General features: G+C 38.6%; 1 protein-coding gene across 3 annotated transcripts in view; it reads right to left on the reverse strand.

Annotated features, from left to right (window-relative positions):
• Positions 1-7,772: 7,772 nt before the first annotated feature.
• The window catches only part of Cenpk (centromere protein K), a 32,841-nt gene continuing 25,908 nt past the window's right edge, over positions 7,773-14,705 (reverse strand). For all 3 annotated transcript variants that reach the window (XM_037209453.1, XM_028883913.2, XM_037209454.1), the window contains exons 9-10: positions 12,218-12,271; positions 7,773-8,003 (exon numbers count right to left, since the gene is read on the reverse strand). In XM_037209453.1, coding sequence (XP_037065348.1) covers positions 7,845-8,003; positions 12,218-12,271 — 213 coding nt within the window. In that variant the 3' untranslated portion in view covers positions 7,773-7,844. The remainder of the gene's footprint in view (positions 8,004-12,217; positions 12,272-14,705) is intronic.

Genomic DNA, 14,705 nt, shown 5'->3' on the forward strand with positions numbered 1-14,705 from the left:
AATTGCATCACTTAAAGTCATAACCTTAGCCAGTGTGGTAGCCTACTTTAATCCCAGGACTCAGGAGGCAGAAGCAGATGGATCTCTGTGATCTGAAGCCAGGTCCACATGTGAGTTCCAGGACAGACAGACAGACAAAGCAAGACTCTGATATCCCTCCCTCCTCCCCCACACACCTGTGGTGATATTTTATTTGTTCTTTAACAAATAAAGCTTGCCTGGGGATCAGAGGAAAAAGCCAGCCACTATATTAAACACAGAAGTCAGGCAGTGGTAGCACAAACCTTTAATTCTAGCATTTGGAAGGCAGAGATTCATCCGCATCTCTGTGAGTTCAAGGCCACACTGGGAACAGAACCAGGTGTGGTGGCACATGTCTTTAATCTTGGCACTAGTTAACCACAGAGGTCTGGAGGTCCATACAGACAAACAGGAGTGATAGAGCTGGGCAGAAAAAGGAAGTGATGTAGCTGGGCAGAGAGAGGAAGTAAGATGGCAGGTCACAGATAGGTATATAGGCATGAGTATACAGGAAGTAGCTCTCTCTTGGGCTGAGAATTTCCTAGTGGTAAGAACTTGTGGCTGTGGCTTGTTCTGTTTCTCTGATCTTTCAGCTTTCACCCCAATATCTGGCTCCAGGTTTTCTACTAATAAGACCATTCAGCAATTTGTGTTACACACATTTTCATTCCTAGTTTCCAAAATCTTGTGTTCATTTCAAAATACAAAATATAGGCAAACTGAAAGTCCCCCCAAATTTTAACAATTCTGATTGTCTAACAGTCCAAAGTCCCCATCTCATCTAAAACTCAAAGTAATCTCTGTAAACTGTGAGCTCCTATAAAGCAAAGAACACACAGTGACACAGAGTAAACATTCCTATTCCAAAATGAAGAATCGGGACATAGCAAGGAATGATCAGACCAAAACGCAGCAAGGCAAACACCAAATCCTAAAGGTCTATGGCCTTCATCGGGGTTTTGTGATGAAACTGATTAGGCTCCAAAGCTCTGCTTCTCCAACTCTGCCACATACAGGACACACAGCCTTTCTTTTGCTGGCTGCTCTCTACCGCAGCTTTCCTCTAATAGGTGGTTCATGATCCCACATCTCCCAACATCCTAGGGAACGGGGGGGGGGGGGGGAGGGCCCGGGGGCGAGGGCAGGGGATGTTCCTCTATTGCAATTTAGCTTCACTTTCATAAAACAGCTTCTCAGAACTTCTTTCAGGAACTCTGATTCTGCTACACATTGCCTGGTCTCAGTTCCTCTGAAACCATGGAGAAAGACTTCATGGCCCCCACAGCCTTGCATCATCCATGCTTACTGTGGTGCTGTCAATGAGAGATGCCCCAGATAAGCTGGTGTATTTGAAGACATGGTCCCCAGCTGGTAGCACTGTTTGGGAGGTTCAGGAGGTATGGCCTTGCTAGAAGTCTGTCACTGGGGGAGGGCTTTAAGAGTATGTAGCCTGGCCACTTGGAGTTTCTGTGTGTTGATCCTGGGGAAACACTCTCCTTGGTTGGTATTTGGTTTCTAGAGCAAATGGGTTTCTAGGCCAGTCAGAGCTACATAGTGGGATGCTGGAGAGATGTCTCATTGGTTAACAGCACTGGCTACTCTTCCAGAGGACCTGGGTTGAATTTCCAACATCCACAAGGTAGCTCACAGCCATCTGTAACTCTAGAGCCAGGGGATCCAATATCCTCTCTGGGCTCTTCGGGTACTGCATGCATGTGGTACATGACATATGTGCAGGCAAACACTCATACACACACAAAAAAATAAAACCTCAAAAACTTTTAAATAATTTTAAAAAACACTGAATTGTTTGGATATCACTCTGTATAAATAAAACATTGATTGGCCAGTAGCCAGACAGGAAGTATAGGCAGGACTAGCAGAGAGGAGAGAGCAAAAGGAGAGGAAGGCAGAGGGGAGGAGACACCAGCTGCCGTTCAGGGAGCATCATGTAGAGGCAACAGGTAAAGCCACGGAACATGTGGCAACATATAGATTAACAGAAATGGGTTTAGTATAAGAGTAAGAGCTAGACAATGGTAGGCCTGAGCTAATGGCTGAGCAGTTTATATAAGAGTCTGTGTTTTATTTTATAAGTGGGCTCCAGGACTGGCGGAACTTGGTGGGAGCTGGAGAGAAATTCTCCAGCTATAGTATGTAGCCTGGCCACTTGGACCACACTGTCAGTTTCTGTATGTTGATCCCGGGGAAACACTCTCCTTGGTTGGTATTTGGTTTCTAGGAGCAAATGGGTTTGGATCTTCACAAGGTGGGAGTGTCCAGTGGATAGGATTTTGCCCTCAAAGTATCTCTTATTGGGTCCGTGCAGTACAGGTTTGTCTTCAGGATTGTGCTGGCTCGTTTTGTCAACTTGACACAAGGTATAGTCATCAGAGAGAAAGAAGGCTCAATTAAGAAAATGCCTCCATAAAAAAGGGGTACATATACACAATGGAGTACTACTCAGCAGAGAAAAACAATGAAAGCATGAAATTTGCAGGCAAATGGATGGAACTAGAAAAAATCATTCTGAGTGAGGTAACCCAAACCCAGAAAGACAGTCATGGTATGTACTCACTCATAAGTGGATTCTAGATATAAAATAAAGACCAATCAGACCACAGCCCATAGAACCATAGAGGCTATATATATAGTATGGAGGTCCCTAGGACGACTGTGGCTTATAATAAATTTCAGTTCTACTCAATTATTGAAAAAAATAGCCAAATGAATGGAAACACATGAACTATGAACCAAAGGCCCCCAGCTGTATCAGGCCCTCTGAATAGGTGAGACAGTTGATTGGCTTGATCAGTTTGGGAGGCAACTAGGCAGTGGGACCAAGTCCTGTGCTCATTGCATGAGTTGGCTGTTTGAAACCTGGAGCTTATGCAGGGACACTTGGCTCAGTCTGGGAGGAAGGGACTGGACCTGCCTGGACTGAGTCTACCAGGTAGATTGCAGTCCTCGGGGGAGGATTTGCCCTGGAGGAGGTGGGAATGGGGGGTAGGGGTAAGAGGAGAGTGTGGGAGGGGGGAGAAGAGGGGAACCCATGGCTGATATGTAGAACTGAATGGTATTGTAAAATAAAATTAAAAAAAAAAAAAAAAAAACGCCTCCATAATATCAGGCTGTATGCAATTTTATAAGGGTATTTTTCTTAGTGATTGATGGGGGAGGGCCCAGCCTCTGGGCTGGTAGTCCTGGGTTCTATAAGAAAGCAGGATAAAGTAAGCCACAGGGAGCAAGGCAATAAGCAACACCCCTCCATGACCTCTGTGAACTGGGTCTCCACCATACACGCTTCTCTCAGCTTTCTTGACTTCCAAGCTCCCTCAAGAACAGCCCATTAAGCTCTTCTTCCAGCATACTTGGGCTTTTCTGGTGAAAATTCCAAACTCTTCCACATTTCTCCCACAAACCAGTATCAAAGGTCTAAGAACCACACGGTCATGTCACAGTAATGGCCCTCTCCCAGTACTAATCTGTTTTTTTTTTTTTTCAGCTTTTATGAAAAAATACCCTGAAAAAAGCAATGTAACAGAGAATTTGTTCCAAAGTTTGAGAAAGTCCATCACTGTGGGAAGTCACAGCAGCAGGAGCTTGAGGAAGCCATTTAAACTACACCCAGTCAAGAAACAGAGATGAATGCTATGCTTAGCATATTGCCTCCTTTTTTCTTACATTTATTTCTGTACTAGGGAGCATACATGTGACATGACATGACACACTGAGGTCAAGGGACAGATTTTAGAAGTTAGTTCCCTCTTTCCACCATGTGGGATGCAGGGATCAAACTCAGGTCCTCAGCTTTGACAGCCAGCACTTTTACCCACTGATCAAACTCACTAGCCTTCATTCCCTCCTTTTACTACAGTATTGGATTCCATCTAAAGCAATGATCCTGCCCACAGTGGTTCCTCAAGTAACCTAATCAAAATACTCCTCACAGCAATACATACCATAGGTGACTCTGGATCTCCAGGCCATTGAAATTAACCATCACATTACATATCTTATTTTCCTTTTGGATTGCTGATACACAATTCTCAATTTCAAAATTCTAAGTGTTCACTGATGTTATATAGAAAATTGAACTGTGGACACTAGGAAATTGTGTGCCTTACAACCTTACTATAAATGAATTTTTGTTGCAAGAATTTTTTTCTTGGTTCATTAGGATTATTTTTTTCTTATTGCATTATGATGCTGAATAAGGATAATAAGAGGACACACTTGCCTTGCTTTGGATATTAGAGAAAACATCTACATTCTCACCATTAATTATATAGTATTTTGTGGATATTTTTCTCAAGTCTCAGAAGATACCTTACTGAGAAATCTGTGTGTTCCTGGGGGCCAGAAGGTGTCAGATCCATGGACATAGATTTAGAGATGGCTGTGAGCTACCCAGCATAGACTGGGAACTGAACTTCAATCCCCTAGAAGAGCAGGAAGCATTCTTAATCACTAAACCATCTCTCTAGCCCTCCCAAATTACAATTTGCTCTTAAATTTTATCACAGATAGACACTGGATCTTGGCAAAGTTATTTTCTATATCTTTTTGTGTGACTGTGAGACTTTTCTGCCTCACTTTTGGGGTGTCTAACTGGGCAGGTTTGGTCCAAGTCTTTGTTCTAATTAGTAAAAAGTTATAAACAGACATACAAAGTAAGCAAGTAAAAGTTTTATTCATAGAGAAAGTCATTAGGAAAGCAAAACCAGATACATTGGGAGCAATGTCAGCAATTACCTTGTAAGGCACCTGCAGATGGCATCAGGGCATTATTTTTATGAGCTCAGAGTTGTTGATGAGAGCAGATCATTTGATCAGTTCTACCTTTTATGATAATCACAGAACCATGCCTTGAGGACATGCATATTATTTAGTTACAACTTGACGTGCAATTGGAGTCAGTTTTCCCTTATCAACTGAGTGTCACCAGTGGAAGGTCACAACACTGGTTAGACAGGAGCTTTAAACACTGCACATGTTCAGGTCTTTTGTAGCTGGCAACCATGCATGGACTGACCTCTAAAATTCTTGAGCCCAAGCAAATATATCCTCAAGTTATTTATCTCAGACATTTTGCCAATGACTAATGCATAATCAGAAAACTAAGTAAAGTAATGGAGTAAGAAATTTTCATGCAGAAACACATCAAATAAAATATAATAGTCAACAGTATTTATTACCTGGGGCTTAATTTCTAACCACATAGATTATGGCACACTAAAACAAATTTTTGTTTGTAAATTACAAACACGGGAAACCTCACCCGGCCCGGACACGGACATGGACAGGATTGACAGATTGATAGCTCTTTCTCGATTCCGTGAATCGAGAAAATACTGGTATTCATAACCCGAAAATACTGGTATTCATAACCTCAAATACTTTGGTATTCAAAAAGTTCATATTTCAGATTATAGATTAAGAACCATCCAGTAAAGTCTATGAAAATATTCCAAAGCAAAAAATATTCAACATTTCTCAATCCCTAGCACTACAAAACCCCCAACTTTGAAATCTGAAACATATCTGGTCTCAATGTTTCAAATACAGGATACCCAGTCTATATCCTATCTGAGTCAATGAAATAACAAACTCTCTCTCTCTCTCTCTCTCTCTCTCTATATATATATATATATATATATATATATATATATATATATATATATATAAAACACCTTGGGTCTCTGAGAGAGTTGAAGATTAGTTAGTTATAGTTGAAGATTAATTAGGATAGAAAGTGAATTAGATACAATAGGATAGATAATGGAATTATTTTCTCTGAATTTGTCAAATACAAATGAACTAGACATTGTTTAGGTGTTTATTACTTGTATATACTGTATATATTATACTTTTGTATATAGTTTTTCTTATGTATATATATATATATATTTATAAGTATACACACACACACACTTTTTTGTTGTTTTTTGGTTATTGAGACAGGGTTTCTTTGTGTAGCTGTGGCTGTCCTGGAACTTGTATTGTAGCCTGTCCTCAAACTCACAGAGATCCACCTGCCTCTGCCTCCCTCATGCTGGGATTAAAGGTATGTGCTACCACCACCTGGCTGAAATAACAAATTCTAAATCTTAATAGATTTTAGTGATTTTTCTTAAATCATGGAAACACAAGAAGACATTGTTCTCAGCACCTAATACATTTTCTACATGACTTAAAAGCACGAAAAGTTTTAAGGCACTAAGTTTACATGGGTTGTATATAGAAACTAGTGCAATTTTCTATTTTTATCTTGCTATCTAAAGGTTTGTTGACGAATTAAGAAGGAAGTGAAGTAAATTTTCAGATAAATGACCCGGTTGTTGGTTGCCTTTATCTACTCTTGTAATTTACAGCAAGGGACTTAAACCACAGCACCTCTTCCTCTAAAGAAGTGTTGGATCTTCATTGCCAGAATTATCACTGCAGATAACTTCAAATCATTCATCAAGAAGTTACTCACTCCACCAATGTCACATTTAGAAAGGTATTTTACTCATAATCTCTCCCTAAGAGGAACACATGTTCTGTAAAATACAAGTGCTGAGTGGGGTGGGCTGGGGAGCTGAGAGAGGGGAATGGGGCTGAAGACATGGCTCAGAGGTTAAGAGCACAGGCTGCTCTTCCAGAGGATCTGGTTCTCTTTCCAATACCCAAGTGATGGCTCTTCTGGCCTCCACAAGCATACAAATGGTATTATAGACACACATGCAGGCAAACACCCATGAGTATAAAAATAAACACACCTAAATAAATAAATAAAAAATCTCAAGTGCTGAGCATGGTGGTGGACACTTGGGAGTTAATGGCAAGAGAACTGACTAGCCTGGGCCCACACCCTGCATTAAAAAAAAAAGTAATGAAAGAGATACCATGATGAAGGGAGATTATCATGGGGATAGAGAGAAACCTAGTGCTAGGGAACTTGCCAGGAATCCCCAAGGATGACCCCAGCTTAGACTGCTAGAAATAGTGGAGAGAGTGTCTGAACTGAACTGGCTTGCTCAGCAAGAATACCCTGTCATCACAGAGCTTTTCTCCAATGACTGATGGAGGCAGATGCAGAGATCCACAGCCAAACACCAGGCAGAGCTCCAGGAGTCCAGTGGGAGAGATAAGAGGGATTCTATGAGGAAGTGCATTGGGATCATGATGGGGAAACCTATAGAGACGACCACACCAAACTAGTGGGAACTCATGAAATTTGGATCAATGGTTGTGAAGCATGCTTGGGACCAGACTAGGCCCTTTGCATGGTGAGACAATTATGTAGCTTGATCTGCTTGGGGGGCTCCTGGCAGTAGAATCAGAATCCATCCCTGGTACATGAGGGGGTTTTTGGAGCCCACTACCTAAGATGAGACACCTCATGCAGCCTTGAGGCAGGGGGAAGGGCTTGGGATGTGCCTCTACTGATGTGCCTCCCCATGGGAGGTCTTGCCTTCTTGTTGGGAGGGAATGGGGGGTGGAAGGAGGGAAGAGGGGGTTCTCTGATTGGTGTGTAAAATGAAAAATTTCTTAAGAAAAATGAAAAAAAGATTTATAAACTGTAATATACAATATAAATTTTGAACATGTATAATGGCAGTACAAATCATTTCACAAAACAAAGAAGACAGACAGCCAGGGTATGATGGTGAAGGCTTATAAACTCAGTCAGTACTCAGTAAGCCCAATGCCAGCTGGGATACATGAGACCCTATTTCTAAACAAAAAAGAAGACGGACTATACCTTGGATTTGCAAATAATATCCTTTATTTAAATAGCCCTGTTTTCTCTGTCCGTGGATGACAAGACCATCATTTTACTGATGAAAGGCTTCTAATCTTATTCGTGTTGGATCTTCTGGATGTCTCAAAGCAATTCCATAACGCAGAAGCAGCTCAATATATGGTGGCCAAAAGGAATCACTAATTTTAACATATGGATCATGTGGAACATCAAACATTCTATTTATAAGCACCTAAGGAAAAAAATATTACAAATGAGCTTTTTGTGGGAAAAAGTCTACATACTTTCATAAAACAATAGGTTACCCTCCAAAGAACACTGACTATCTTTTCTCCTTGAACTGCTATTCATAAACATTACTTTTATGTACTTAAACAATATCCAATTTTAAAAACTACACTATTAGATGGAATATGTATTAAAATGAGAACATTTCCTAAAGCCCACCTAAAAAAAATTTACAACTTTCCTACTGCTCTTAGTAGAATTCCCTTAGGATAAAGGCAAGAATATTAAAAATTGAAATTTATATATTAAGTATAGAAAACTTAGCTAGCTACATAAGGGCCCTGGGTTTTATCCCTGTTACTGATGGGAAGAAAAAATTAGAACTTGAAAACAGCACACAAATTTCAAAAGAAAGCTAGCAAGAGTCTCTGAATATTTGGAAGGGAAAAGAAATCACCATTTCTTTATTCATCTATAGTAAATGAAATGGTGTCATTTTCAGAAAAATGGAACTAAGAGTATCATGTTAAGTGAAATAAGCCCACCTTAGACAAAAATCCTGTTTCCCTTATTGCTGTGGGATGGTCTGTATGTCAAATTGCTCTGATTGGTCAATAAATAAAACACTGATTGGCCAGTGGCCAGGCAGGAAGTAGGTGGGACAAGGAGAGAGGAGAATTGTGGGAAGCAGAAGGCTGAGGCGGAGAGACACTGCAGCCGCCGCCATGACCAGCAGCATGTGAAGACGCCGGTAAGCCACCAGCTATGTGGCAAGGTATAGACTTATGGAAATGGATTAATTTAAGCTATAAGAAGAGTTAGCAAGAAGCCTGCCACGGCCATACAGTTTGTAAGCAATATAAGTCTCTGTGTTTACTTGGTTGGGTCTGAGCGGCTGTGGGACTGGCGGGTGACAAAGATTTGTCCTGACTGTGGGCAAGGCAGGAAAACTCTAGCTACACCTTATATGGAATCTAGTTTTAGATAGAAGTATATGTATGTACATGTGTGTAAATATGAGTGGAGTGAAAGCAGAGCAGGGAGAACTAGATGGTGTGGTGATATTTTAATTGTGCTGAAATGTGATTTTATTTGTATGTTAATAAATAAAGTTTGCCTGGAGATCAGAGGTCACATAGTGAGGTCACATATCGAGCCATAGCAGAAGTCAGGCAGTGGTAGCCCATGCCTTTAATCCGATCACATGGCAGGCAGAGTCTCTGTGTGGTCAAGGACACAGCCAAGTATGATGACATGAGCCTTTAATCCTAGTACCAACCATAGAGACCTAGAGGTCAGTGTAGATAGGCAGTGACGAGGAAGTCATGTGGCTGGGCTTAGAGCCAATGAGAAGGCAGAACAGAAAGGCAATAAAAGCGCAGGTCAGGCAGGAAGAAGCGATGGTGGGGAGGTGGTAAGATAAGGTAGTTGTGGCTCTTTGCTAGTTCTCTGATCTCTTTGGCTACTACTACCTTTGTATTTGGCTCTGTGTTTCTTATTTACTAAGACTGTTTAGAAATTCATTTACAATATGGGAGAGAAAGAAGCATGGAGAAGAGGAGAAAACAAGAGAATTAAGGAGGGGAAGAAAGACAAAATAAGGGAGACTATCTAGTGGAAAGGTACAGAAAAGGGAGGAGTAAGAAAGAAAGATGGTAGTAATTGGGACAAAAATGAACAAGGCACAATGATACATGTGAAAATACCACAATCAAACTTATTGTTTTTATGTTATATCAAAATCTTAATTAAAAGATAAGAGAAAAGAAAACCAAGGTTCTGTCATTACCAGAAAGTTTAGAGAATCTAGCTAATGAGATCTAAGAATCAATGGTCTTCTACAAATCTACCGGCATTGGCAGAGATTTTTCATGAAGCAATATTTAATTATTTGAAAACTAATATCTCACAAAATATGGTAAAAATACTGAATGTCTTTTATTATTTTGTCTCTTCATCTACCTTTCAGTGATTTAACAATTTATGAAACTAGAACTTAGAACTCAGAGGGATTAGGGATTCCATAGGTACACATAATTCATGACAAATGATTAATTGCCAGGTCAATTTTAATTAAAGATATTATTATTTTAAGGATCATGAAAAGGCATAATTATACAAATATAAAGTTTTGTAAAAGTGACTAAAATTAACCTTTCAAGCTCTAATCTCAATCATACTCATAATTCAATATTTAAATTCATGAAATAAAAATGTTGACTACCACTAGTTTTCCCATTTCAAGCCCTTCATCCTGGGGAATGAAAAGCTCAGAATCCCCTTCCTTTTAAGTATCATAATAAAGAAATATTTTCATATGTTAGAGTAGTTGTTTATCTTAGTACAATTTAAAAGCCTTATGAGCTGGATATATAACTCAGTGGTATAACACTTGTCTATGGCAAGAAGTTGCATTCCATCCCAATACCACAGAAACCAAACAAATAAAGTGATCTTATTTTACATGTCTAGTTTTTATAAAATTACAGTAATTAAAATTCTAATAAAAAGGACAGTAGAAATATGTTGAAATTTCACATTTAAAATGAGTATGTTAATTTTTTCACTAAATTGTAGCTTATGTATTATTTATTTTTGTCACTAATAATATGAACTGCAGAGAGATATTTGGTTTTCTTAGTTTTATATAGTATCCCATGGGACACCATTAAAATTTATAACCATGTGTTTCAGATGATATTTTCCATTACATGTAATTTAAAATTTTTTATTACATTTGTTTTCTCTGTGTGCACATGCATATCTGTGTGTTGTGTGTGTGTATACGCATGCGCACATGTGTGGACATGCACATGCTTCACAGTGTGCATGGACAAGTTGGAGGGCGACTTGCCTGAGTTGTCTCTCTCCACACACCACATGGGCCCCAGGGATTGAATTCACCCGCTGAACTTTGCAGCAAGCACATTTACCCACTAAATGAGCTCACTGGCCTAACATGACATCTTTTTACTTTAAAAAAGAGAATACATCCAAGAAAAGTTACAGTTTTAGCTTAAACTAGTAAAATCAGGAATAACTAAACAAATTCTGATTACAAATCAGACAAACATTTCTATCTTGCTTTTCATACCAAAAATATTAACTAGGGAAGATTCTTAGGCAGTAACCTGAGATTTTGTACCCAACACATTAAGTAAGAATGAAACATGTTTTCTGAAAACACTCTTCTCAATTTACTAGTCCTAGAGCTGAGAGAAGAAGGGAACATCTGCACCCATCCCTAGTCCAGAATCTATCTCCAACTGAGAGCCACGTGCCAATGAAAACTTAGTTTTCCCCAAGAGTCACACTGGAGAAACAAACCACTTTTAAGGGTAATCCCCATGCCCAGAAGTAGATGGCCAAGAAAAACGAACTCAGTGGCATCTTTGGAGGCTCTTTGTCTCATAATGTTGGGGGAGGGCTTTTTAAGAACCTTATAGCTCTTTTGCATATATAGAATGGCTTCTGGGTTTTTTAATGGGGTTCCTTAGGGTGTGAACATGTGTCTCTCATCTGTGTGTATCCTGTGCTTTTCCCTTGGCCCTTTTTCTTCTGGTTATTTTGTACTATTCCAGTCGGTTTGTTTTGTTTTATCTTACTGTATTTTATTATTATCCCTAGATGCCTGTTTGTTTTCTAACTAGAAACAGAAAGGGAGTGGATCCAGATGTGAGGTGAGGTGGGGGAGGAACTGGAAGGAGCAGAGGGAAAGGAAATCATAATCAGAATATATTGTATAAAAAAAGTTTTCAACAAAAGAAAAAAATTAAAAAGATACAAAGCACATTACTTCTTGCTTTTCACAGACTTCTCTGCCTAAGGTTTTCTAAAGTAATGCATATATTTAATAACCTGGCCAAACTTCAAATACATTTTGACAATGCTAAAGATATCTATTTATAAAACAAAATAAATACCAAAATAAAAAGGTGAAAATTGGTCTTTCTGCTGTAATAAAAGAAGCATTTTATATGAGGAAAAATGTTATATTCATTTATATGTTTTAGCTGCATTAGCTACAGGACTGAGTTGTAAACTGAAATTCTATCAGCATAACAGCACAAGATGTTAGGGTGCAAACAGTAAATGACCAAATAAGAAACTCTACTAAAGAATCAAATATTCTTAATAGAAAATCAAAGTAGCATTTTTTGTCTTAAGTCTAACTTGTCTAGTCTAAAAGGGACAGCTCAAATTAAAAACTACACTTACCTCTATCATTTCATTTAGTGTTATCAGTTGTGCTTTTGGTTCCTGAGTGGTGGTCTTTGAGAAATGTAAATAATAATTAACATTGGCAGAAATCGAACTATATATTACAAGACTTAAAACCATTTCTTAGCTGTAATTGTAGAAGGTAACTAAAGCCAAATTCTGAAAGTCAACAACTTAGATTACAAGTTAGATTCTTAAAAATGCAACGGAAAAAGGTTCTAAGACAGTGAAAATCTTTATAATTATTGTTAGATACAATTCTAGCTATCCATAACATACAATAAATTATATTATACAAATTGTATTTAAGACTATAAAATAAAGTAGTATGCTTGAGCTGCATAAACATTCTCCAAGCAGATGGTATCCTGTTACATTTCAGGTAGGCTTCTAAGGGAGCCTTCCCTGTAAACTCCCGATAGTTCGTCAGTTCCTAACGTTTACTCAATCCACCAAATTATTCCCCTTTGAATAACATGGAATAACTCATTAATACATTGGAAGACAGCCACTATAACACTCAGGTGCTTTTCATATTAATCCTCCTTAGTTCCTTCAATTCTTTTTCTCATGACATAGATTTGAGATCCCTCATAACTGTAATCAAGGTTAAAAATTCCAGTCTCCCAAGTGATCTAGGTATGATTCAACTATCAAGAATAAAAAGAATACTTGCTTTGATAACTACAGATGCTAGAATGCTATTCATTAAGTTTCTGGACATCTATTTAATCCCGCTAACTTCTGAGCATTGATTGTATCACCTAAAATGCCAAAGTACTGGGCCAGGGATGGTGGTGACATATGCCTTTAATCCCAATACTCAGGAGGAAGAGACAGTCAGAACTTTATGAGTTTTAGTTTGTGAGTTTCAGTTTCAGGCTAGCCAGGTTAGGCTATATAGTAAAACTCTGGTGGAGGGGGTGCATGGGTGGAGGAGGGAGGGGAGAACAGAGAAAACAAAATTATTCTTGAAATAAAAATAAGTGAGTAAAGCTGGATCTCAAAATCTAATACCATGCTAAGTAAAAAAGAGTAGTTAAAGTTCCATTATTAGTGGAGAAAGCATAGTTACAGAACTGACTAGCAAATAGCAAGACATTAAATTTAAATAGGTATGCTGAAGTCTCAGAAATTCTTAAACAAATCATTCGGTAAAAAAAATTATTGGTTTAAGGAGCTGGAGAGATGGGTTAGTGATTAAGAGCACTGACTGTTCTTCCAGAAAACATGGGTTCAATTCCTAGCATTCACATTATGTCTCACAATCTTCTGTGACTCACACATGTACAATACAAACATATACAAAGACAAAACACCAAAATGCATTAAAAAAAAAGAAAAAGAAAGATTTTAGAAATATTGACTGAAATTTAAGAACTGATAAAAATAAGTAACGAATCCAGTATAAAAGAGAATAAAAGCTAAACACACATACTAATAGTAGTTTTTTAATACAATATAAATACTGAAAGTAAAACATACACACACACACACACACACACACACACACGCACACGCACACGCACACACACACACACACACGCACACACTCACACACAATTAGAATGAAGGTATACATATGTGTTTTCTGTAACAGGAAGACAGTAAGAGAACTTAAAAAAATTCTTTTTCTCCCTGCATGCAGAGCAGAAATCAATGTGAAGAGAATGAGAAGGTGGCAACTCCCAGCCAGGAATAGACCTCATCAGGAACTAACCCTGACAGTACTTTTTTTTTTTTTTTTTTTTCAATAATTGAGTAAAACTGAAATTTATTATATGCCACAGTCGTCCTAGGGACCTCCATGCTATATATATAGCCTCTATGGTTCTATGGGTTGTGGACTGATTGTTCTTTATTTTATATCTAGAATCCACCAATGAGTGAGTACATACCATAACTGTCTTTCTGGGTTTGGGTTACCTCACTCAGGATGATTTTTTCTAGTTCCATCCATTTGCCTGCAAATTTCATGCTTTCATTGTTTTTCTCTGCTGAGTAGTACTCCATTGTGTATATGTACCACATTTTTTTCATCCATTCTTCCGTTGATGGGCATCTAGGTTGTTTCCAAGTTCTGGCTATTACAAATAGTGCTGCTATGAACATAGCTGAGCATGTATCTTTATGATATAAATCAGCATTCCTTGGGTAGATGCCCAAGAGTGGGATGGCTGGGTCTTGAGGTAGTTCGATTCCTAATTTTCTGAGAAACCGCCATACTGATTTCCACAGTGGTTGTACAAGTTTACATTCCACCAACAGTGGAGGAGTGTTCCCTTTGCTCCACATCCTCTCCAACATTGGTTGCCATTGGTGTTTTTGATCGTAGCCATTCTAACAGGTGTAAGGTGGTATCTCAGAGTCGTTTTGATTTGCATTTCTCTGATGATTAAGGATGTTGAGCATTTCTTTAAATGTCTTTCAGCCATTTGTAGTTCTTGTTTTGTGAATTCTCTGTTTAGCTCTTTAGCCCATTTTT

Source organism: Peromyscus leucopus, chromosome 11 (assembly GCF_004664715.2).
Source record: "Peromyscus leucopus breed LL Stock chromosome 11, UCI_PerLeu_2.1, whole genome shotgun sequence".
Lineage (NCBI taxonomy): Eukaryota > Metazoa > Chordata > Mammalia > Rodentia > Cricetidae > Peromyscus > Peromyscus leucopus.